Source organism: Clupea harengus, chromosome 8, assembly GCF_900700415.2.
Source record: "Clupea harengus chromosome 8, Ch_v2.0.2, whole genome shotgun sequence".
Taxonomy (NCBI): Eukaryota; Metazoa; Chordata; class Actinopteri; order Clupeiformes; family Clupeidae; genus Clupea; species Clupea harengus.
In genome coordinates this window covers 8302547-8328072 of record NC_045159.1, presented here as the reverse complement: position 1 = coordinate 8328072, position 25526 = coordinate 8302547, and the positions used below count along the sequence as shown (strand labels likewise).

At 45.5% G+C, this 25526-nt stretch overlaps 1 protein-coding gene across 1 annotated transcript in view; it reads right to left on the bottom strand.

Moving 5' to 3' along the window:
• med13a (mediator complex subunit 13a) overlaps positions 1-25526 on the bottom strand; it is a 69016-nt gene that overhangs the window by 36967 nt on the left and 6523 nt on the right. The window contains exons 3-4 of the mRNA XM_012837798.3: positions 14094-14262; positions 53-198 (exon numbers count right to left, since the gene is read on the bottom strand). Of these exons, the coding sequence (XP_012693252.2) occupies positions 53-198; positions 14094-14262 (315 nt within the window). The remainder of the gene's footprint in view (positions 1-52; positions 199-14093; positions 14263-25526) is intronic.

Here is a 25526-nt window from a genome sequence, read left to right as displayed (position 1 = left end):
GCTGTGAAGAGAGAACGCAAGGGAGACAGGGAGGAGAGAGAAGCGCCGGTACCTTGGAAGGGGGTGCTGGCCTGCTGGGCCAGGGTGAGGTGCTCCTCGCTGAGGTGGTAGACGGGCTGGTGCTGGTTGATTTCCACGCTGGTGCACACGTTGCTGTCCCCATGCAGGAAGAAGCTGAAGGCGCACGAGAGGTGCTCACTGTGAAGGGAGAGAGAGTTTTATTTAGTTTTTTTGTCAGTGTAAGATCGATCTTAAACAAACACCAACAAAGCCAATCAATGCAGGCCCAGATCAGAAACACATCGTTGAAAAACAGCCTGTGTTCCTGCCTACGAGCATACTAGGCGTGGGAATTGCCAATGATATGATAGTATTGCATCACGATATTTGGGCCACAATACAATATCTTCATTCTTTAAATTTAACAATACAGCAAGTATTGCGACTCAAATCTGCGATATATTTCTCCCATATATTTTACGTTTCATATACTAGGAGGAGATTTGTTCTCCATTCTGACTTCCTTTCCCATTTCTGCTGTGATGCAACAGAAGCAGGAGGTTGTGTCCCATCTAATGGACTTCACAAGCAATGTGATCAGTGAGTAGACAAAAATCATTAAATAAATATCCCTGTAAATAATATACTGTATTGATATAATATTGAGAAGAAAATCAGGATACGTCACTGGATCGATTTTTTTCTCCCACCTCTAGAGCGCACACACAGAAAGAATGACGTAAAGGAACCAAGCGTGAAATTCCACAAGTTGTTACGACAGAAGCAGCGTGAGGGGAAGAGGACAGGAGTAATGTAAACAGCGTCCTCCGCCACTGCCCACGGCCCAGAGCTGAGGGACATCTGGGCACTAGCACCTTATGTGGTCTTTCACACATACCCATCAGCTCCCTGCTGTCTTCACAGACATATGGCACACACACACACAGCTAGTGCTAAAGAAATGCCATTAGCACCAGTAATTGTAATATAAATGTGCTGGTGTGAATCGACTATTGACATGGTAATGTAGACTGAATGCTTTAACACGTCACAAAGTTAATGCTGAGGAACTGAGAGGTGGTTTATGAGAACAGCCTGTAAGCAAGAAACACAGAGCAAATCACGGTCTTCATGACAAAAAAAATGCAAACAAGAGACAGCACAAGAAACGAAAAAGAAAAGAAAGCCAAGACGCAGGAAAGGCTATTGTGTGCACATTATTCCTTTTCTCCTGACAGCGTTCTCACATGCACACAGAAAATTGGGGCTTTGTCAATTCTGGAGTGGATCAAAGAGAGGTGCTTCCTCCAAGACCTTGGCAAAAACAAAGAGCATCCTCTCCAGCTCACAGTCTTCATCTGAATGCATAAGAGCGCACAGCACAGCACAGCGCAGCGCCGGCGGGAGGGAAACATACAGTCCGACAACAACTAGGAACTACAAAAGAGCGCCGGCTTTGAGTTTGGCAGCACTGATGAGGGGAGAGAAACAAGGCCCCAGAGGCCCCGGGTGGAGAGAGAGACAGTGGCCTAACGGGCCCAGAGGAAGATGAGGCTGGGGCCAATCACACAAACATCACTCCTTTTAACGAGATGTTGTTAAGATGTTGGTTTGGCTTCATGAGGAACCAATTAAGGGTGGAACCCTCAGGTCGCGTTTCCTGGGAGGAACCATTTAAGTGAGACACAGAGGGTCTGCCACACAGTCAGGCCTTAAGCGTCTGAAGTGAGGACTTGAGTGGTTTGAAAGTGGACGTTGGAGTACAGTCCCAAGCTCACAGTGCAAAGAGTGGGCATGTGTGTGTGAGAGCGCTAGAATGACTTATCTGTGTTTCTGCACAGTTAACCAGCTCTACAAAAGTTGCTGTGTTGTTTTATCTTCTGCAGGCAAATTATTAAGGCTGAGAGAAAGCGAGAGAGAGAGAGGGGGAATAGATGATCACAAGAGGTTTCTGGACTGGCCTACTACAGTGAATGTTTAAAGTCAGATGTTTAAAAAAGAAAAAAAGTTTCATTAACTTTCATTGTATATCCTCCTTTTGAATCCTGTCTTCCTACTGTTGACCTGCGATCCCTGGATGCAGTCATGCTGAAAACACGAAATGGTGACGGGGTGTGCTGCATCTGTGATAAACACACAGGCTTTCCAGTGAGGCCAGCATGCCTGCTGAAAACTGCAGCACAATCACTTTCAGTCACAACGCGCGCCATCAGGCATGCTGCTGCTGTAACTGGGCCCACAGCATACACACACAGCATGCATACACACGCACACACACACACACGGCAAACAGAAGCAAGCACACTCACACACAAACACAGCATCCACGTGCACATACACAGTCAGCACAGGGCTTGAAAAACAAACATGTTCTCCAAAACAACCATCACCCCCCCCCCCCTCCTCCTCCTCTTCCTCCTCCAAGACCACCCACCTCCACCCAGCCCAGTCACTAAATCATCCGACTAATCTCCATATCCGCCCCAATCTGAAATCCAAATTCAGATCACATTAACAAGAGGCAGGCTGGGGGGGGGCGACGCATTCATGTCACTCTCACACGCATGAAACACGCTTGATGCAGCAGATATCCCTTTCACCCTCTCACACGCATGAAACACGCTTGATGCAGCAGAGATCCCTTTCACTCTCTCACACGCATGAAACACGCTTGATGCAGCAGAGATCCATGGCGCTGATGGTCGTAAGCAGTGGGGCCAGGCTCTGCAAACAAGGACTCAATGAGGTCAGGAGTCGGCACACTAGAGATGGCCAATCAACGATTGCCATGACAACGGATCATTGACGCACACACACACACACACACACACACGGTCTGAAAAATGACGCATCATCCAAAACAGACTAATCTAAGAAAGGAGGATGAGAGAAGGAGGGGGGACCAAAGAATGCACAATAAATTCCTCAGTTGCTGAGTGTCAGTAAGGCAGTTCACCAGGGCTTCCTGTGTGGTAGGTCACCACAGACTTCCTGACAACAAGCAGACAGCTGAGGGCGGGGCTAGCTGTGTTTTCCCCTGTGTGACAGACAAGACACACACACACACACACACACACATGCACGCGCCAAATGAAAAACCAAAGACAACCAAAACACACACACAACTCGCATTCATTTTCACATTCAAAAATCAAGCTCAAGCTTCACACACACACACCAAAAACAGGCCTGGTCATCTCCTCTGACCCAGAGAGGAATCCCCATGTATAGCCTAGTGCCTGCCTGCTAATAAGAGAATCAGGAAGCCACTCTGCCAAAAAGAGCTGCTGGTGCTCCCTGCCAACTTCCCTCCCCCACCCACCGCTGCCAAACATCACGAGAGAGAGAGAGAGAGAGAGAGAGAGAGAGAGAGAGAGAGAGAGAGAGAGAGAGAGAGAGAGAGAGAGAGAGAGAGAGAGAGAGAGAGAGAGAGAGAGAGGATATCCCACGCTTGTCATGCGGACACGAGCAGTGGGGATGTTTGGTGAGTGATGTCATTTCCCCTCTCCACACGATGGCCTGCTGCCCACTGCCCAACCTGCCCATATCTCCGGTCAGGGGAGCCTCTAGAACATACCGTCACACACAGAGAGAACAGCCCATTCCGGCAACATGTGAACAGCCCATTCAGGCAACATACCGTCACACACACGAGTGCCTGATTTTACAAATGGAGGGCTCAAGATCTCAGGGGTGGAGTTTGTGTAAGAGGTGTCTTGCATCAATTAAAAGACTATGCAACTATGATGGGGTTGGTCTCAGCAAATAGAGCAAAGAATAGAATTAATGATAGGATATCAAGTAGGGGTGGGAATCTCTTGGCACCTCACGATTCGATTCCGATTCAGTGGTCAACGATTCGATTCTAAACCGATTATCGATTCTAAACCGATTCAAAACCGATTATCGATTATCAATTCTAAACCGATAAAACGATTATCGATGCATGTCGATTTTTAAAACATTTGAGTTTGCTACTCAGTCTCAAATCACTTCCTACTTTGTGTTTGATAATCAACAGATGAATTACCTTCTCTATTTTTTTATTAGAGAAAAAGCTTTTCCTTGTCACAATTATGACTTTCAATGAACAATGCAATAATCGATGCAGCTTGCATTTCAAACACAAAATGGATGTGTAAAAAATAAAAAATCGATTATGAACTTTTCTGAAGCGAGACAGAATCGTTCTAGAGAGAATCGAGATAACATTTGGTCTTAACTTACACAATGGTGAAATAAGGATGACACAGACGATATTTTAACGTTATGGTTACCAACATTCTACAGTAACACAAGATAACAAGTCAGTCAACAAAGTGTTTTTTTCAAAGTGTTCTTATGGTGTTTACATAGAGCGACAGTTGTTTTGGTTGTTAATTCTGTGAAACCCGGTCATCATTAGAAAGCCAAACAGATAAAAAAACTGAAATGAGTCATATTTCACATGACTGTGTGTCATAGCATCTATTTTTTTTAACCATATTCATTTGTTAAGCGGCGTTAGTGAGTTAGGGGTTCAGATGCTAACGGTTCAGGTCTCAGTGAGACAGGCAGAGTACACATCCAGGGCTATGAGTTACAGAATCAGATGATACAAAATAACAGTAGAATAGCTATTTTTGGTTCTATCAGTCCCCCATATGAGCATTTCTATGCTCACACAAGAACCACCATGCAACAACCAATAAGAACAGGAACAGAACAGAACAGTTCAATCAGGCCCTAACTGGAAACGTGTGCACACAAGATCCAGCATCACTTGATTAACAGGTACTCAGTGTTAATGTAGGAACTCAAGCATTGAAGTACTCAAGCAGTTAACTCAGGGGTTGTACAGAGTACTTAAGAACTAAGGCACACACAAATTCTACACCCAACAGAGAACTGAACTTCAAAAACACACACGTCATCACGTACACGCTAATAACGTACTTTTCACAACAACAGAAAACCCCTGGTTCCTCAACCCCCGCATATCCGCATGATGTAGTCATACTACACACGAAAGCCTCAAAATTACACTTAAGTCGCACACCAAAACACCACCTCATACGCACAGTCTACACGCAAGAGCTCAGTGCTGCATGGAGACTGAGGTTTGTAATGAAGAAGCTCACAGTCACTTGTTATGGCATATTACTAAAAGCACCCCCTCCGCTCAGCCACAACAGAAAAGTGCGAGTGGTTTTATTCGTCGGAGCCGGCAGACTGCCGTTCTGCCTTTCGGCGGAGCCTGGCCACCGCAGACAGACAGACAGACAGACAGACAGACAGACGTGCTGCGACGCCCCAGCCGTCAGCGAAAGAGCATCAGAAACACAAAAGGCACTCAGAGTACCAGGCGCTGCCCCCGCTCGCAATCAGCGAATGAAGACTTCCAAAGTCTCCCAGGGGAATCATGGGATGTGTAGTGCAGAAAGCCCAGAGAAAAGGGCTGCGCTATAGAGAGAGACGCGTTCATCTGGAGGAAGCCAAATCAAAGGCCTCATCTTCATCCTGATTCTGTCTCAGTCCCCATTCCTTTGTTTCTGTTCATCACCTCCGATAATCAGCAGTGGTTGCTTGTGTTTTCAGTAACGGAAGTGAATAACCCTTTTACACACAGAATGTGGAGAAAGAATTTATTTTCAAGAACCGAACCCTTTCATGTCAGAAAAGTGATGACGGCTGTGGTTATAATGGTTTTAATGGCTTTAATGGCTTTGTCTTTTTCTTACGACTGCCCAGTGGTGCTTATTCAAGAGTGGGTTTTAACCTGGGTGGTTTTTGACGGCCGCCATAAAAAAAGGACTCAAAATTGTTCATTTTGATTTCTTCTTCTCCGGAAAGTGCTTGGTCGGCGCGGTAAGTGGGCCAGAAACTGGTCATCTGCATTTGATTTCCGCCCAGCAGGACATGAAAGGTAAAAATCACAATAAAGAACATTCCGGTGATTTACAGGAACAAAACACGTGCCACCTGCTGGGTGCACGGTGTGTGTGTGTGTGTGTGTGTGTGTGTGTGTGTGTGCATCCATGCTAGTGTGTAGCCCACATCTCTGCCTATAGCGGGTAAACCAACTCAGACTGCTGATAACAGTATATAGCATGCAGGAGCAGGGTGCACCCTGGATAATGTTTTATTCAAATAATACCTGGTTGAACAATTGATAAATCTAAAAGATGACTACTTTATAATTAGCTGTCAAACTCTGAATGACAGACGGAGGTGACATGAGTCAACTAAGCACTCAGAAAAACTAAGCCACCAACTATAACTCGGCACTATCAAAAGCACTGCCATAACTTCCACAATCTCTTCCACAAACAGATCTGCACAGCCATAGCACAGACATTAACAGACAGAAACGCTTGACAGGAACAAAGATACACCAACCAATATGGGCTTAGAATGAGGCACGCTGTCACTCTAAAGAGTTGTTGTTCGGAGTGGCTCATTAGGTGAGCGTGGGAGGGACTCGGTCAGTGTAGGGGAGGGGCTTTAAGGCCCCTGGGGGGTGGGGGTGACGGAGGTCAGCTGTAACTTGAGACGGACACGTCTGCCAAATTGTGACCGGAGTCATGGCACATGTAAGCAGTAGGGAGGCAGAGGAGTGAGCAAGATGCGCAATTCCTTGGACGCCTTATAAACAGGGATGGGGGGTGGGCCTGGGCCTGGAACTTGCTGGATAAATAGAATTACCCTTGGTCATGTTGGGTTTGGTCTGTGGAGGCCCGGCAATTTGTTTTCCACGTATAGTGTGTGAGGTATATTTGTGCTGTGCTTAGAAAAAAGGTGAAACCCCATTGGAACCAGGTCCTTTTTTTTCCTCCAGGCACCAAGGCTAACCTTTTCCAGCTGGTGCAGGGGTCCGAGCGTGTGTGCGAGCGGAGTGGAGTGGAGGTAGCCGCCGGGGGAGCGTCTCTTCTGAAGGCAGTGAAGTGGAGCTCTAATCCGCTCCTCTCCTGCTCGGAGGAGCCATATTAAAGGCCAATCTATCTTCCCTCCTGGAGCCCTCCAGAAACACGATACACAGCCAGCGCCGGTCACATGGCACGCCCGTCTCCAAGCAAGTCCCGTTGCTAAAGAGACTGCCGTGTCTACTGGTGTACATGCACAATGTGTGTGTTTGAATGTGTGTGTGTGTGTGTGTGTCACTTTATGTTTGTGTTAGTCTCTAGATGGTTATGTGTGAGTGCATATGAAATTAATGTGTTTTGGCCTGGTTGTCTACAGAACATACAGTGCCTGCCTTTGCCTGAGAGAGTCAAGTGTGTGTGCTTGTGTTTTTGTGTGTAAGGGCCAGTTCGGCTGGGCAATATGGACCCAAAATCTTTGTACCATGGGCTAAATGTTCAGTTGTAAGTCAAAGCCACATGTGAGATGTCACAAGCACTTTTACACACTGTGATAAAAAAAAAAAAGCAAATAGAGGGTTTCCTTCCCTGTTTGAAAATATACAGCTGCAAAACATGTCAATGACCAATGATATGAAGTAAATAGCCTACATTAAATACAAACAGGCCCATCTACGAGACTTCTCCTTCAGTTGTTTTCAACAACAACAACGGACCAATTAAAACAGTGCAGGTTTTCCTCTCCTCTGCTTGACCCTATAGACCCCAGTAAAGCCCTAGAACACTGCTCTAGACTCTAGAACAATCTACCATGCTGTCCTGACTGAAGTTTGCTGACAAACCTTACTCATTTCACACACACAGGCCTATGCTGTCAGTCCAATGCAAACACAACCCTAACAAATCACACCACACCCTAGAACAGAAAACATCTACAGACCACATTAACGTAAATGAGGACACCACTTATAATCAATACAAAAAAGCAGGTCTATAAGAACATGATCCCATATTTACTATAACAGCTACAATGGTTTTATGTATCTGCCTCACTCCGCTCTACACATTGAGAGAAGAATTGTCCGCAGTTGAGATTTAATGATCTCCCGATGAAAAAGCAGCCAACTTGAATGAAAACAAGAGTCCTTGAACTGGGCCTTTCAGGAGGTGACCTGCAGTGATGTGCTTAGATAGGAAGACTCCGATCAAGAGCTGATGAGGGGCAAGTGGCCCTCACATTAGTGCTGCTGCGTGGCAAAGTCAGAAGTGTGTTTTGTGTACGTGTGTGTGTGTCCCTGCATGATAATACAAGGAGGCAGGGACAGAGGGAAGGAATGGGAGTGTGTGTTTGTGAAAGAGGGGGGGGAAGGTACAAAGTAATATGTGTAAACCGGTTTGTAATTTTGAAGTTTTAAATTACCCCAATAAAACACAATTGTAAGGAAGATCAAAACTATCCAACACACAACTATTCCATTCCGATCGGTCATGAAGCAGCAGCAGCTACAACAACAACAACAACAAGAGACAATAGTGTGTTCCAACAGCCCACTCCCCCAGCAGCCGTGTTTACGCCCTGCTTGGCTGGCTCTCATTCGGTCAGCCACAGCAGGCTGGACACGGAGTCCACTGAAATGACCTGTGTGCCACAGTGAGCGCCTTCTCTGCTGAATTAGCATAGGGCAGGTGAGGCCACAACACTTTCCATGTTAAGCCTGATTCATACTTCGGCGATTTCAGAAAAACGCACAGATACACAAGCTTTTTCACCCCTTGCAATCCCCTTGCAAGTCGCTTGCAAGCTTTTTCACACCTTGCGTGCGTCGACCCCTTTTTCTATCCACGCGTCAAAAATCTACACAAGCCTGCAAGGCTGTGATTGGTCTGCTGGTCTGATGACTACATCCTTTCTGGAGTCTCACATTTCCGGTTTTCATAGCATAATACCGCCATTTTTAAAAGCCAAGTTAAACCCAAGAAGAATTTGAATCATAAAAAAAAAAGAATAGTGTGTGTGTCCGATGGAATGTGGATCAGGCCAATTTTTCTGTCCGAGCCCACCCGTGTCTGACAGAATAGTGATCGAGCCCCACAGCCATTCAAATATATTGTCCAAACCCACCGGAGCCCGACGGAGTCAATGTCTCAACTGTTCATACTAATGACACATTTTTTTAATGAATATCCTGCAGACTGTCTCACAAACTTATTCTTGTTGAATATGAACAAACATAACAGAAGAGGTCCGAAGATATGAGCACATTTACAACCCCTCCTTAAACACGTATAAGGACGTTCAAATGACCGCGAATTCATGGGGAGAATATATCCCATTTGCAAGGGAATTCACTTGCACAACAATCGGGGCATATTTGTCAAACGCCGTAAAAGATACTGCTCTGATCTATTCCCATTCCATACTGAATATTCTGTTTCTAGATCAAAGGTTTGTTTCAACATACCGTGATATTTCAGATGATAGAACAGTTGAAATGAATGCATGAATCGGAGGATTAAAGATGAGACGTGAAGGGTGTCCACAAATCCACATAAATTGCAACATACTACCTTCTCAGAGGCTATTGTCCGACGATAGTTATGTGGTATGCCACTGTGTTGACATACAACTTTAACTGTGATGTGTTTTTGTTTCATTTCGCAACTTTTTTACTGTATAATCAACGATAGCAGGTGCCCGTTTGTAAACATTCCACATTTCATTTGCTTAAAACACACAGCAGTAGGCTACTGTCAAATCAGCTGTCACTCGGCTATTACCTGACCAATACCTTTCAAACTCGGTAATAGTATTTCACAACTAATGTGTCCTTCATTCTATCAAATATGATATGGTATTGCACTTGTGAGGCAAGCGTGAGTAGAGTTGTGTTCGGTTATCTGGCGCTTTCTTTCTCTGCCACATCTACCCTGTAACCGGTTGCTCCATTATACATTATAGGAGCAAGACCATTATATCCTACAACACTGTATTAACATTAGATGGGGGACCGGGATGAAAATGTGACCTGGAATCATAGTGCGAACATTTTGATTGACGATTGACTTGCAACATTTTAATTGCAGCGGGACAACTTACGGGACTTTTACCGGAGCAGGAAAGTGGGTGAAAGGCCAATATTGACGTTAGGATACATTTGTGACACGAAATACAAAGGTTGGCGATCCAGTAGGCTACAAGTGGCAAAAAAAGACAGCTGATCCACCAAAAAATCAAGCTAAAAGAAAATTGACATGCTTGGTTGGTCAGTAATCAGTCTAGAGAGGGCAGATAACCGAACAAAACTCTACTGACGCTTGCCTCACGTAATACATAACAACACATGCCGTTTAATCATATTAGGTAGAATGAAGGACAAATTGTGAATATCACCGAGTTTGAAAGGTAGCCTATTGGTCAGGTAATAGAGTGACAGCTGATTTCCTTTCTGATTTGACAGTAGTCTACATCAAATGTGGAATATTTACAAACGGGCACTTGCTGTCTTGGATTATACAGTAAATAAGTTGCGAAATGAAACAAAAACACATCACAGTTAAAGTTGTATTAGGTAATATTGATTGATATGAATGGATGACATGAAATGGCGAAAAATGAATTTGAAAGTATTTGTTTGGTGAATTAGCGTGCGTTCTCTCCAAACAGACGCAGTAAACGTTTTTTTAATGTCATACTCTGAGAATGTAGTATGTTGCAATTTATGTGATTTCTTTGCAGATACATAAATGGTTCCCCAAGGGTTGTGCGTGTTGCAAAGCAATTCAACGCCAGAACTAGGTTTTATTTTGAGTGAAGTAGCTAAGCATATTTATTGCAGCGGGACAAAGGCAAAAAACGTACCGGACCATGAAAGTGTAGTGGGCGAAAGGCTTGATGTTATGAATACATGTGTTTTACACGAAATACAAAGGTTGGCAATTCCTACCAGTGGCGAAAAAGACAGATCACATGATGCAGAAGTTCGTTTATTGATACATCTTTTAATGACGGCCACATCGCTTTAAAACGACATGTTTATAAGTAAAAGTATTCGAAGGTGAAAGATAGAAGGCGAGAGAATCGCCAGGTGTACCTGCGAAGTGGAGTTAACTTGCGGCCCACACCATTGTATTACAAACACACATAGCCTACATTATGAGAAGGTACACCTGGCGATTCTCTCGCCTTTTATCTTTCACTTTTGTATATAAACACGTCGTTTTAAAGCGCTGTGGCTGTCCTTAAAATATGTGTCAATAAACGAACTTCTACATCATGTGAAGCAGACATGTTGACTTCACTTCTTATTAAGATATTTTAAATATGAAATGTTCAATGCCTTATCGTGCTGATGGCTGACCTGAGCCCTAGTATGATTTCTAAATATTTTGTCAGAGACGGCCTGGCTGGTCGGGTCCAGTTGGAAGAGGTGAGGAGATATGATCATTTATACAATCCCAATGATCTCGGTTGCCATCCTTCACTGTGTGTGTGGACAACAAGACCTGGTAAATAAACAAACCAACGACTTCCACACACAAAGACGTCATTCTCTAGATCGTCTTCGACAAAAAACGTTACTCCACCTATTGTTCTGGCGGTGAATTGCTTTGCAACACGCGCAACCCTTTTAGGAACCATGAATTGAAACGAGTAAATTTACACAACAATTACACAACGATTTACACAACCACAGCCGCTGTTGCAGAAGTATGCGCGGGCCTTTAGGCCCTGTGTCAACACTGCCACACCCACAGCACGAGAGAGATGGAGGGGGAGAGAGAGAAAAGCAATGAGTGTGGTTCAATCTGTATTACAACTCAGGACAGCAGAAGAGGAATGAATTTGAAAAATGATAGATTATTAATTAACTATTAATTAGCTATTAATATCATCAATAATTAATCAAAACAGAAGTCAAAAACAAGCCAGCCGGCTGAGGAGGGGGGATTTGTAAAGCCTCCTCTGTGATTCCTACAGCAGGTTGACCCTACACCCCCACCTGCCTGCTTCTTCCGAGGCAGAGGGTATAAGCAGGTCAGTGTCACATTAAGCACATCCAGGAACAACACGGCCACCGCTCTAACAGGTTTATGGACGTAATCCCACAAAACACTCCAAGAATGTACTCCCATTGCCGTCTGCCCTAGTAAACAAAACACCACCGCCCAACCGTGACAGGACGCTCAAGTTAATGGGAGGGGGGGGGGGGGGGGGGGGAGCGCCAGTTAGATAGCTGCTCTGACACGGCGCTGTCTTTGTGGGGGGGGGGGGGGGGGGACAATGATGTTGCTAAGCGTGCCTAATGATGTGATATCGCCGCCCTTGTGGTGGGAGGTCTCTTGGGGGTCACGCACACGCAGAGTCTAGTGTTCTACAGAGGCCCCACTGGGACAAAACTAAAAGGACTCTGTGGTGGAAACACACACACACACACACACACACACACACACACACACACACACACACACACACACACACACACACACCACTTCGAGTGCACCACTGGAGGGACCAGACAGAAAAAAAACAATACAAAAGGACGACTTAGGCTAATGGGTGAGGCACACGAGCCGGCTCTGAACGCCGGAGTGCCAAACAATCTCCCCTTTCACATTCCCTCCCGTCCCTTCCTGACATCTCTCAGTGACGCCAGACGATCAGGATGGCAAGACGATAATCGAGCACATGCAATAGCCAGGTCAGACACAGAGAGAGAAAGAGTTATTTATAACTGAAGTAGTGACAGTTATGTGAATGCTGCACAAATTCCAGAGGAAACTGCATTGTTCCTGTGGCCTTGGTCAAAGAATCAGAAGAGGCTGTCATTATGCCATTAACAGGAGCTACAGGCTACAAGGCCGAAATTGGACCGCTTTACACCGTGAGAAGTTGAGGTGCAGTGAGTGCAAACACTCACACACACAGACTATGTGCATCCACAAGTAGCCAGACTGTGTGTGTGTATACACCGGAGTTCGTTTGAGTGCGCACACAGAGTGGACGGCTTGAGGGCAGGGAGGGGCAATTCGCTGAAGTCTATCAGATTAGAATGGCAGACTGCACTTTTAACTCGTCATTTATAAACTTCACTCATATACAGTGGAAAGGAACAGACATTTTGAGAGGTTGGTTTCCAAATTCACACACTGATACAAACAATAACTACAGCCACCCATTTGAACTACTGACTGACTTAAAAAGAGCAAAATAACCAAGGGCTTCCCACGGTTGAGTTGCATTCATTCATCAGGCCCAGGTGATGAGCTCAGGATGAAACTGACAGGTAAAATAGCCGAGATGTCCAAGCAGTCTGTTCTAGCCCTTTTTTCCTAGAGTAATGTTCTGGAGGAGACAATCCCCATTTCACCCTCTTGTGAGAGAAAGAAAGAGTATGCAAACAAACAAAGAAATGCGAGAAAACCTAACCTACCTATCCGAACACATCCCAGCACCCCATCTATTTCAGTTTGGGCTTTTAACCAACCCCCCCACCCCACCCCCATCTACAATTGTTTACTTGAACAAGCCAATTTGCCAGGCACAGGACATGCTGTGCGATCCACAGGCTGAATGAAAGCACATACACCCACACACACACACACACACACACAACAGACAGACATCAGCCATAACCATCTGTGTCACTCCACTCCCCCCCCCCCCCCCCCTTCAGCTATGGCCCTCTCCCCGACCCCCCGGCATGGCCTCCTGATGTTTGCCTGCTTCAGTCCCGGGGAGGAAACACACCAGCATGGACATTAGACACGGCCTCTCAACATATCTGAAGCATTAAGAAGCACTCTGACCACTAGCCACCTGAAGCCTCGAGCAAAGGGGGAAAAGACATGCCATTCGCTGTGTGACGCATGAAGAGATGTCTCCAGAGAGAGAAAAATCTCGAGAAATGGGACGGCAAGCCCCCTTTCAATGACAATCTCTGGACTGGGATCAGTATTTTTAATTGGTTCAATCGGGACAGTAAATACTGGAACTGAAGGGCGTGAGCAACAAAAGAACATGCCCCCCTGGCATGTCCCTCTCAAGCGTCCAATCACATCGGAGATGGAAGTAAACAGCAAACAGGTGGGGGGTTTGGGGAGCGGCTGACAGAGAGAAAGAGAAATAGAGGAAGAGAGAGAGAGACTGACTGAACGAAAGAGAAGAGAAAGAAAAGAGAAACAAAGAATAAAAGGAAAGAAGAACGAGTAAAAAAAGGGAGAGGGGGAGCTGAATGACGTTGGTTGTGCGCTCACCTCTTGTTGATGGGCTTCTCGTCCTTCTCGTAGGGCTTGACGAACCACTTGCCGAGGCGCACGAAGCTGCGGTTCATCAGGCAGCGCTCCAGCAGGTTGTGGATGGCTTTGAACAGGAGCGTGCGGCACTCGTACGACAGGCCGCTCTCCCACACGCCGTCATCCTCAGCTGAGACACACAGAGCGGGGGAGGAAGAACAGAGTTAGCAGACGAGCTGAAAACAGTTTGGCTCATAATTGTGTGTGTGTGTGTGTGTGTGTGTGTGTGTGTGTGTGTGTTGTCTATGTGGTTCGCACACAGAGACTTGTAGCTAGGTGTACTCAGTGATGGCAGCGTGAACACAACTGTGATATTTCCATGAAGAGCCAACTGATCTTGTCTGCAGCTTACATGCAAAGGCTATGAATGAAACCTGAGAAGTTCCCAGCAAGATCATCAGCATCAGCAACAACATCACTGGTGTGCATCAGACATTCCAAGCGGATCCTCCACATGCTCGGAGCGTGACAGCAATACACATCCCAGCGTCCTGACAGGGCAGTTAGAGATCCCGCAAAATGTGTCATGCCTTCTCATTCACCGGCACCAGCCAAACGCTGAGCTCTATTGATCATCAATCCGTAATCCTCCGGCAGGATACAGAGATTAAGGTAAACAGAAGGATGAGCCCGGAGAAAAGAGCACAAGAGAGAGAGACGCCAAAAATAGAGGGATCTCCGAAATCAAAAAAAGATTGAATGCATATTTTTTTCCCTTATTCCTTCTTTCTCTATTCCTTGGAAGGGGAAATAGCTGATACACTGCATAAACTTGCATATAAACCCCCCCCCCCCACACCCACACACACACACACACACACACACACACACACACACACACAAACACTCACACATCTTTTCCAACATTATGGCATCTTCATACATAAGGACTTGGGCAACTGTTGTTCTAGGCCCCAAGTACATGGAGGAATGCATAAATAAATGAAACTACATCTCCACAAGCGCATTGGTCTTTAAAACAGCAACAGAAAAAAAAAAGAACCTGCATACCTCGCTGCACGCGCGCAAGCAAGCCAAGGCGGTGCTGAAGGGGCCTGTGCAGGTGCGTGTGTGTTTCTGGATCACAGTCGACTGTGATCATGGGGGGGGTGGGGGGTTGTGTGTTTCTGGATCGCGGTTAACTGCGGCCTCCACGCTCCACTGATCTCATTAACGGCCACCACTTAGATCTGAGAGCTCTTAAGCACCTTTCAGACGCGACGCGCTCCACCTTAGCAGCCACAGAGCGCACACACACACACACACACACACCCCTCCAGGAGCACCCCCAGACACACCCCCCCGAGGAAAAAAAAAAAAAGAACTGAAGAAAACAACAAAGTCAGGCGTTTTCAAATCAAAACCACCAACAGCACACGACCACACAGCTTCCTCACTATGGCAGCCAGTCATCTGTGTGAGGGCGTGAGGACTGACATTGGGGGCAGCCAGGGCGGCGAGGGCTACATGGCATACTTTAAAGCAGTGTTCACGCTCCGGCGAGGGCTATATGGCATACTTTAAAGAAGTGTTCACGCTCTGGATTCATACTAAGAGGGCTATATGGCATACTTTAAAGCAGTGTTCACGCTCCGGCCAGGGCTATATGGCATACTTTAAAGAAGTGTTCACGCTCTGGATTCATACTAAGAGGGCTATATGGCATACTTTAAAGCAGTGTTCACGCTCCGGCCAGGGCTACATGGCATACTTTAAAGAAGTGTTCACGCTCTGGATTCATACTAAGAGGGCTATATGGCATACTTTAAAAGCAGTGTTCACGCTCTGGATTCATACTAAGAGGGCTATATGGCATACTTTAAAGCAGTGTTCACACTATAGATTCATACTTAGAAATAATAGGATGGATGAAGGAGCCGATTATGCGTACGGGTCTCCTTTATTTAAAAAATAAAACCTTATTGAATAAGAAAAGGCCTCCCTCTGCTGTCCTTAAATGCAAATATAATAACTGGCAGAGATAATTATCTGCAGTGTATTAAGATGGCTGTCTGTGACAGGGCCAATTAACAGACCTTTCACGACTCCACTACACCCCCTCTTGCAACAGGAAGACGACGTGTCTTGAGCCATCACAACGAGAAATGCGAGCGAGCGAAACAGAGAGAGGGAGAGAGAGAGAGAGGGAGAGAGAAGGAGGGGGTGGGGGGGTGAGCTAAAAACGGAAAGAAAGTCTCTCATGTATTTTTCACGACCGCAAGCATAGGGCCAGCTCCTGCTCACATGTGCACTTGTAAACAAGCTGCAGAGAAACTTAAAGGGTCTGAAATTTTAACGGCAGTCCTGGAGGCAAAAAGATCCTCCTCCCCTTCCTCCATCTCCTCCTCCTCCTCCTCCCCCCCCCATTGTATACCCAGGGAGTGTTTGACCTTGTTCTTCAACTCAGTCCTCACCAGACACAGGCACTGCACACAGGTCCATCTGCACAATTTCTGAACACACGCAGACACACACATGCATTCACCTATCGGTACATTTCTTCACACACACACACACACACACACACACACACACACACACACTCGCTCATTGGAAATCTGCTTTCACACCTGCTGACAACCTCCAAACCACAACCATAGGGGGAGAATTGGAACACAGAGTGGGTTTGGAGAGGATCCATGAAGCCTTCGCCTGCATCCATCGAAGCTCCACAGCACACATCCACACCACACACACATGCAAGCACACACACACACATACATGCACACACACACACACCACACATCCCATCTGCCACTTGTCTGCAGCTTAAAAATTTACACTGCGCAAGCACACTTATTAGCGCAGGCATAGGCCAGAGGATTACGTAACCACATTATGAAAAGACACAGTAAATATGGGCTACTTGGCGTAAGCCTCCAGCATACTGCATTACGTCACCATTCATTTCATCAGGAGGGGGGAAAACACAACACACACAACAAGGGTGCCATTTCTTGCCGTTATCATGGACAGCATGCATTTTAAAGCACCTAGGCTTGACTCGTAGGTTGATGACTACAAGCCTGTCACAACGTAGGTTAAAGCAGGACTGCTTTCTATGAAGACTCTAGTCACTGTGGGTCTATGGCTCACGGGTGGGCTGTAGGCAGTGATTCAGTAAGTGAGCTGGGTCCAAGTGTTTAACTCCCACCCCATCATTGCACAACAAAGCAGGCCCATAACCCACTGAAATGCTTCAGTGTCGATGAGATTTGCCTTCAGGGTCCAGGAGTCACTTGGATATACACGTGGGTGTATTCGTATGACAACATACAATCGCATGAGAGGCCAGGTAAAACAAAACAATCGGTGTTAATTGATCACGAAAGGTGCTGAGCAGCGCAAACCAAGAACAACCCAAGGTGCAGCGCAAGCAGCCACCTCTGCTTTGGGGCTCCACTTGTTCAGTCATTCACGCCCCCGTGCCCTGACACCTCCTTCTCCGGCAGGCGGGACGTGGGGGGACGGAATGTTTGTTTTTCATCAGCGTTTCCTAACTGACTCGTCTCTCACGGTCGACCCCTCCCCTCCCCCCCTCGGTGCGCAGACCCACAGCACAGGGAGATGCATCACAGAGAGCAGCCACTGAGCACCTGAGGTTGGCCAACACAAACCACACACACACACACACACACACACACACACACACACACACACACACACAGCAGCAGGCTGCTGGAAAAGAACACAAATACAAAACAATTTTAAAAACAAAAACACAAAACCCCATGACGTGTGTAAAACATGATTGACACAACGGGGGAGGTGAAACCGCAGTCGGGGGGATGGGGTGTTAAGGCTCACACAGACTGCAGTTATACAGGAAGTACAAGAGCAGACTTCTGGATAACACCCACAACAATACAAAGGGGTGCAACCTCTTTCCTCTCCCTGCTCAATACACACACACACACACACACACACACACACACACACACCACACACACACACACACACGCATTCCCTTTGCGCAACAACAACAATGTTTCTGAATGAGTGAAATCTACCGCAGATGCTCCAGTGTCAGTTTAGCAGTTCGCATCAGATAGCTTCTCTGCTGGCCATCTTCCTCCAGTAAAGGGGCCTGTGTGCGCATGTTTGGTTTCATCGACCTCTGACCTCTGACCTGACTGCTGAGGGCAGCCGACTGCAACATGGCAGGGGGTCTGGCAGACGGGAGCTCTCCCTTGGAGACAGTAGCAGTGGCAGGAGGGACGACTAGGGGCCGTTTGTCTGCTTCAGAAACAGATATATGAGCTCAGCTAATGACTTGTGGCACGGTCACGTCCTCCTCACCCAGTCACACTGGCTACCCTTTCATTCAGAGCACAAGGTTCTCGCACCTTTCCCGTAAAGGCATGTTCAACAGCTTTATATCGGCATTTCCAAGCAGTCAATCACAACTTAAGTTTTCCACATAGCCTTAGCACACGTGGGTATTGCTTACATTTCTGTCATTTCAGACAGTCAGTGGCAATCTACGTTATAGATCTGTGCAAAAAAATACAAGCCACATCAAACCGCAGGACCTTGAAAGACCACAGCAACATTTGGCCACAATGGTGTGTGCATTACACAAACAAAAACATGCACGTGCTCACACACAGAGAGAGAGTCAAACACGCACGCATACACATAGAGAGTCAAACACACACATGCATACACACTCACACACACAAAGAGGAATGCACCCAGACATAAACCCTGGAGACAATGGGAGTGGAGAGGGTGGTTATGGAGGCTGGCTGGGAGGCAGGCAGGGTCTGTGCAGGAGGCACTCCCTGCAGCCACAGGTTCCTCTGGCGGAGTCGGCTGAGACGGCGGTGGGTCATTAAACAGAAAGATTAATGTCCACTGATCCTCAGGCCTTCGGGGGATTCAACCTGGCCACTGCGCAGCACAGCACAGCACAGCAGACAAGGCGGCCGCTCCCTCCTTCTCTCCCGCTCTCCCTCCCTCTCTCCATTTCCACCTCATCTCCTTCCGCTTTTTTTCCCTCCTCCTTTCCTTTTGTCATCTCTCCAGATGTCTCTCCCTTCCCCTCTCTCTCTCTCTTCTCTGCCTGTGCTTTCCCCCTCTCCGCCATTCTCTTTTCTCGTTATCTTTCTCCATCTCAGTGCAGTCTCTTTTCCCTTTTTCCCCTGTTCGTGAGCACAGTCTCACTGGCACTGTCTCGATTACTAATTAATGAATATTTCCTGAGGGGGAGGAAGGGGTGGTAAAAAAAAAAAAGACAATAAAAAGAAAAAAAAAAGAAAAAAGGAGCGCGCAAAGATGAGAGATGCAGATGGAAGACCAGAGCATGCATGGCTTCCCCTGATCTGTTTGAGTGAGAGAGCGAGAGAAAGTAAGAGAGAGAGAGAGAGAGAGAGAGAGAGAGAGAGAGAGAGAGAGAGAGAGAGAGAGAGAGAGCGAGAACAGCAGAGAGAAAGGGAGGAAAGGTGAAAGGGAGGAAAGGTGAAAGGGAATAAACAGGCTGGGGGATTTGTCAGAGAAAACAGACTGAAAAAAAAATAAAAAAATGAAGAGTGGTGGTCCCATGGTGTAAGATAAGAGAAGCATTCCAGTCATTTAGTCACCTTAGCTCTTCACATAATTCCCCCAACTATTTTATAAATATCATGTCTTTGAAAAGTCGTTACGCAACGGATAGAGGCATGGAATTTGGTAAATTTGAGCCTTGGGTGATCCTAAGACATCCTAGAAGGGGTGCCCAAAAAAGTTTTTCAGGAAATTCAAAATGGCCACTCATACAATTAGCAGCTGGTTCAAAAGCCCTTTAAAGAACCTAATAAAAGCATCTCATCCACCCCATATACATACATCACACTAATAATTCAGCAGTCAGGTGAGGATCCAATTGGAAAGCTTTTTCCTCCGCCAAGGTTATGTTTCACTCATGTTCATTTGTTTGTTTGTTGGCTTGTTTGTTAGCAGGATTACACACACACACACACAACTGGCCTAATTGTCATGAAACTTGGTAGAAAGTTGTAGCATGGGCCAAAGAAGAACCCATTACATTTTTGGAGAGGATTTGACTCACGGGGCGCCTGTGTACATTTAGTTTCGCTTTCGCTAATGTTGCGAGGTACAGGGCACCTGTACAAATTTAGTTTCTCTTTCGCCAACATTGCGAGAATTGGCATTTGCCATTGCCAGAGGTATGCACTCTACTGAGGGCCATTCAAGGTAAGCCCTTTTTTCTTATTTAAAAGCAGAATAAAATGCATTTCAGATTATTTTCATGGGCTATTTTGGACACTTGTTATCAGTTTATACATTACTGCAAAAAATAAAATAGCAGAATAAGCCATGATGTGATAATTATGTCACTTTCCTTGGTGGCCAGCTAGGAATTTACTTTAAGAATGCCCTTAATGTGTCCACAATTTTGGGCACCTCTTCTGAAATAATTATATATCCTAAAAAGCATCAGCACCAACTTTGAGTAACAAGTTGGTTATATTTATTCATTCTCTCTCTCACAATAATGGCCATTAGAACCCGGATAGTGCAGATCGACACCAAGGCTATATGCTATTTGCGTAATCCTGCTGACAAACACACAAACCTACGGCACTAAAATAAATAAATAAATAATATATAAAAAATGCTTCTGGGCAGAGATAATAACTGTAAATAACGCCTCAACTCATTACATCACTTTGCTCTATCTAAATACTGCACATGCTAGGAATTGCAATTGCATCTACCTTTTTATATTTATAGTAGGCATGTTCATATAACAACTCCTTATTTATTTATACAAGATGTATACACACACACACTAATAATATAGCAAGTATTGTAGTGGATGGTAGCCTTTAGTTAGGTGTTATTATCCCTCTCCTCCCCTTCCTTTTACTTTGCACAACTTGGAGGGTTACAGATTGGCAATAGGAGGTGGTGAATGGACCATGGACAGCATATTAGCGGATGGCCAGCTCTAATCTAATTGAATAACTAACCATTGCAAATGAATTAAATATTAGTCTAAATATTTAAATACCCTCATGAAGCCTGTATAAAAACTACTCAACAGGAAAAGGACATGAAGTAGGGCTGCTTGTGGTAGACCTGGTCTCTGCCTTATACAGCCCATCAAAATGCAGGCTTGGGTTGGGTCTTTAATGTGGCCAGACTGTGTATTAAAATGAGAACTTGCCTTTTTATGACTAAATTGTATCAATATTAAATTTCATCTGACTGAAACAACTTTTACTGAGTCACGGCTGGATATTCTAGGCTGAGGAGTGTTAGATCCAAAGTAACCGGTCACATCATGAAGGTGTTCATATATCTGTCTTCAGAATAAATTAATAAATAAATACTTTAGATATATCGTTAACCAGCTAGCTAAACACTGAAAAGCAAACTAACCCCAAAAAGCTGATCCAACCAGTTTCCAAATGAACTTAAGTCACCATTCTGTGTTCACAGCTCACTCCCTAAAATCTATGACAGTGGTTGGCTCCGTTAACATCTAAAATGTAATTAATTAATAAATAAACTATTATTGAGTATTACTGAGGGTATTGTTGGCAATGTTAGGGAGCAATGCTACAATGGCAACTATAATGGCACTAAGTAGAGCACAGAATGATGTATCTCACGATGTTAGCAAAAGCAAAACTAAATTCGTGCAGGCACCCCATGAGTAAGACCCGCTCCAAAATGTAATGGGTTCTTTCTTGACCCTTGCTACACCTTTCCACCAAGCCTCATGACAATTGGGCCAGTCATTTTTGCATAATCCTGCAAACAAACAAACCAATCAACGAACGGACATGGGTGAAAACAACTTTCTTGAAAGGAAGTAATAACTTCAGTGCAAACCAACAACAATGCTGAGCATCAGGCACTTTCTCAGGACATAATCACATTCTACAGAAATTGTGGTTAATTTCAGCTATTTTGGGGAAACCCACACAAACCCTTTTTTTTTTTTTTAAGCTTCTGAACTTACATTTATAACAGAAGTGTGACACAGGTATTACAGGTCCCTTCTACTCCTGCTCTTCAGCCTCTTGGTTCACAGTAGACCTGAGAAGCGCTCAGGGGAGAAGGAGAGAGAGCAGCGCACCATGGAGACTGGCAGAGGGGAGAGGAGCGCTCAGGAGGGGACTGGGACGAGGGAGAAAGCTGTGAGGCACAGGGTCGCGGGGCAGCAAAGAAACACAATGGACAAAAAAAAAAAACGCAGGGAGAAATGAACCCCACAGCAATTAGCCTGAAAGACAAGCTTCCCGTCCCAATTTCTTTGCAAAAAAAGTTGTTCTTAGAAAAGGTGGGGGGTGTTCTCCATCTCACGCACCCTCTATGAATGCCTTAAGACACCAGCTCACAAGGAGGCCTGGTGAAGAGAAGAACAGTGCGACAACATGAGGCCAACAGTCATCTGCATGACAATACTTGCCTGTGGTCCAATTAGGAGGCTAGTCATTTTGTTGAGCAAGCCTGCTTGCGTCCTCAGTATAATTTCAGTTTCTCCCCCTCACATGTTTTTTGGCACAGGGCACATCCTCAACATAGCAAACCACCGACATCCACCAGCGGCTCCCCATTATGCTCCCCAAAGCCAACACACCCCTCATCGCCTTTTTTTGGACCCCATTTAGCTGGTGAATGGTGATGAAGCGAAAAACATTAAAAAGATCTCACGTGTTTGGCCATCACTCGCCACATATGCTCTGGAGGCAGGGGATTACTGGTTGGCAGAAATGGCTTGAGCTCAAAATTAAAAGACTTTCACAAGCTGCTAATCTGATGCCTGCAGATTGGGGGGGGGGGTGTTGTTGAGATGCAGAGGGAAACACGAATGTACACGTACGCACACACACATGCTCAGAGAAAATCTTGACTCCCATTATAACATGAGTTCATCGGCCACCCACATCAATGTCCCAAAATATCCACTGAATGAAATTCGCTGGTTATTTCAATTCCTACACTTCAGCTATGAATAGCAGACTACCTTTCTGCCTTCAGCTGGAACATGAGAGCATAAGACCAAAGACTAAAGCTCTGTGAGCGGTCTGAATGGCATTCAATGACCGCGCCACGCCCCGTCAATGAAGTTGTCATCTGTTCTTGTGGACGTCCGGTGAACTTGAAAAGCTGAGATTTAATAGGGTGGTGGGAGCCGGTGCGTGCGCTGTGTGCCTTTTCAGTGATCATCCCTGCCTTTTCCCTTCCTCACCCTCTTAGAGTCTCAAGTGCTCCTCCTGGACCCATCAAAGCCCTCCTGTAAAACAGGGCCTCTTGGCATCCCATCCCTTCCCCCCTCCTCCTCCTCCTCCTCCGCCCGCGACTGTCAGAGCTCTCCTGTCCTCTTTATCTTTGCGCCCATTCTTCTGCCATTGCTTGATCCACCTCTCATTCTGCAGCATACCAAGCAGTGATCCTGTGGTAAGAATCCCACCCTGGCGATCACTACTCTCTGTTGTCAGAGACATTCAACGTATTCTGCCGACTAAGCTTTTGTTATGGCTGGAACTCAAACATCCGGTGAATTCCAGAGAGAATGTTCTTGTAAAAAAAACAAAGACTGGTGACATTAAACTCAACAAAGACTATTAAACACTGATAGACTATAACTTCACTATGGTAAACACACTCCATGCAAATAGGGTCGTGGCTAGAAAAAGACCTCCTATGAGGTGAATAATGGCTTAACATTTACCCGCTTTACTTCAGAAAGAGCAAAGAAAAAAAAAAGATTCTGAATACTGAGTACCCTCAATGGAAAGAAAGGTCTTTCCTTTGCACACACTCTCATTACACGTATGTGGCCGACATCAATCAGGAGGATTTTCATGGCCATCAAGCCCCCAAAAATTCCATTCCAACTCAAGCCTCACAGCCAGACAATGATGAAAGCCCAATGGACAGATGCAATCTCATCCACCTTCTCATTTCTCCCGGTTTGTTCCTTTTTTGTCTACCTTCCACACTTTGGCGGAGAGCATGAACAAAGACAGGGGTTCTGTCTGTCGGCTTCATCCATGATAACAGAGAAAGGACAAACGGTAAGAAAACGGAAGGGGAAAAATGGTTCTGAGCAGAATTCCATGATGGTCTTTTGTTGCTGCATCCCCTTTTCCCTTCCCTGCCTCCCTCCCTCCATCGCTGGGAATCACAGAGGGGCGGCCCCGGCTACAAGGTGAATGGGACATTGATTTCACCTTTACTTTTATTCCTTCTTTCCATTTTTTTTCCACTTTATGGACTGAATTTCCAGAATAAAGACAAATTTGGAGAGTTTGCTCTGTGACTAGAGGTGAATAGTCGGTCGGATGGCATGATGCAGTTTTCCCACACACACAGACAGAGGATGGCAAAAATAACCTTCATCGTCACTGCTTGTTCCAAACAGATGGCCTCTGTGCGTCTGTTTGTGTGGGTGTGTGTGTGTGTGTGTGTGTGTGTGTATGTATGTAGTGTTGACCTACTACACAAGGGTAATAACCAGCACTCAATTATTGAAGTATTAAACTGAGCTTCCTCAAAATCATCATTATTACCAGTAATCCCCCTCACTGAAACTTGTGTCAATAAATGTGCCAAAGAAAGTCTGTATAAACAGCAAAACTGGACAACATTAAACAGTATGTCTAGAATAAGATCAGTGGTGAAATTATCTTTTCACATGGGCAGGAGATCACTATTAAAGCAACTGATGAGGGGTCCGTTTTGATTTTCGTGTTGTCACTTTGAAAAAGAGTACTAGGTGTGTTTGACATTGTGCCTGCGTGTGGTGCACTTAAGGTAGGATTACTTCAGGGTTACACAAACAGTGCAAACCCAGCCAAAATGTATTCTCCTGAAATGATAGATGTGTATGAACAGTTGCTGTCTATAAATTGCTGACATCATGGGCTAAAAGTCAAAGTTGAAGAAAAAAATAAAAATCAGCCTACTAGTCACCAAAGGCATTTATGTCAAGTCAAAAGGCTGTCTGGGGAAAAGAAATGGATTTCTTAAGCTTAAGATGATTTCTCTCCAAGTCTTCAAACTCTCCAAGGACAAAACTTGAGAGCATGCGAGACACTAAGGGCGTTCCTCCTCACTGATGCTAACTGATGTGAAACCAAATTTCAAGATGTCAGCAGCATATCTTTGCTTGTTTTTAGACACACCAGCAGTCCTACAAGCGTTTTGGTTGTCGATGCACGGGTGTGCTACAGATGATTCCACCGTGTTCATTTCAGTGGCCGCAGATGGGTTCTCATTTAAGCTTTGAGGGTCAGAGCATTTTTTCTGGTTTGCAATATGAGCCACTTACACATTTGCATGACAAAGTGGTCAGATAATTTAAGTAAAACCCAAACGCATAACACCATGAACATGAGCAACTGCTATGTATTAACTAAGGCCAATAAAGGCAGA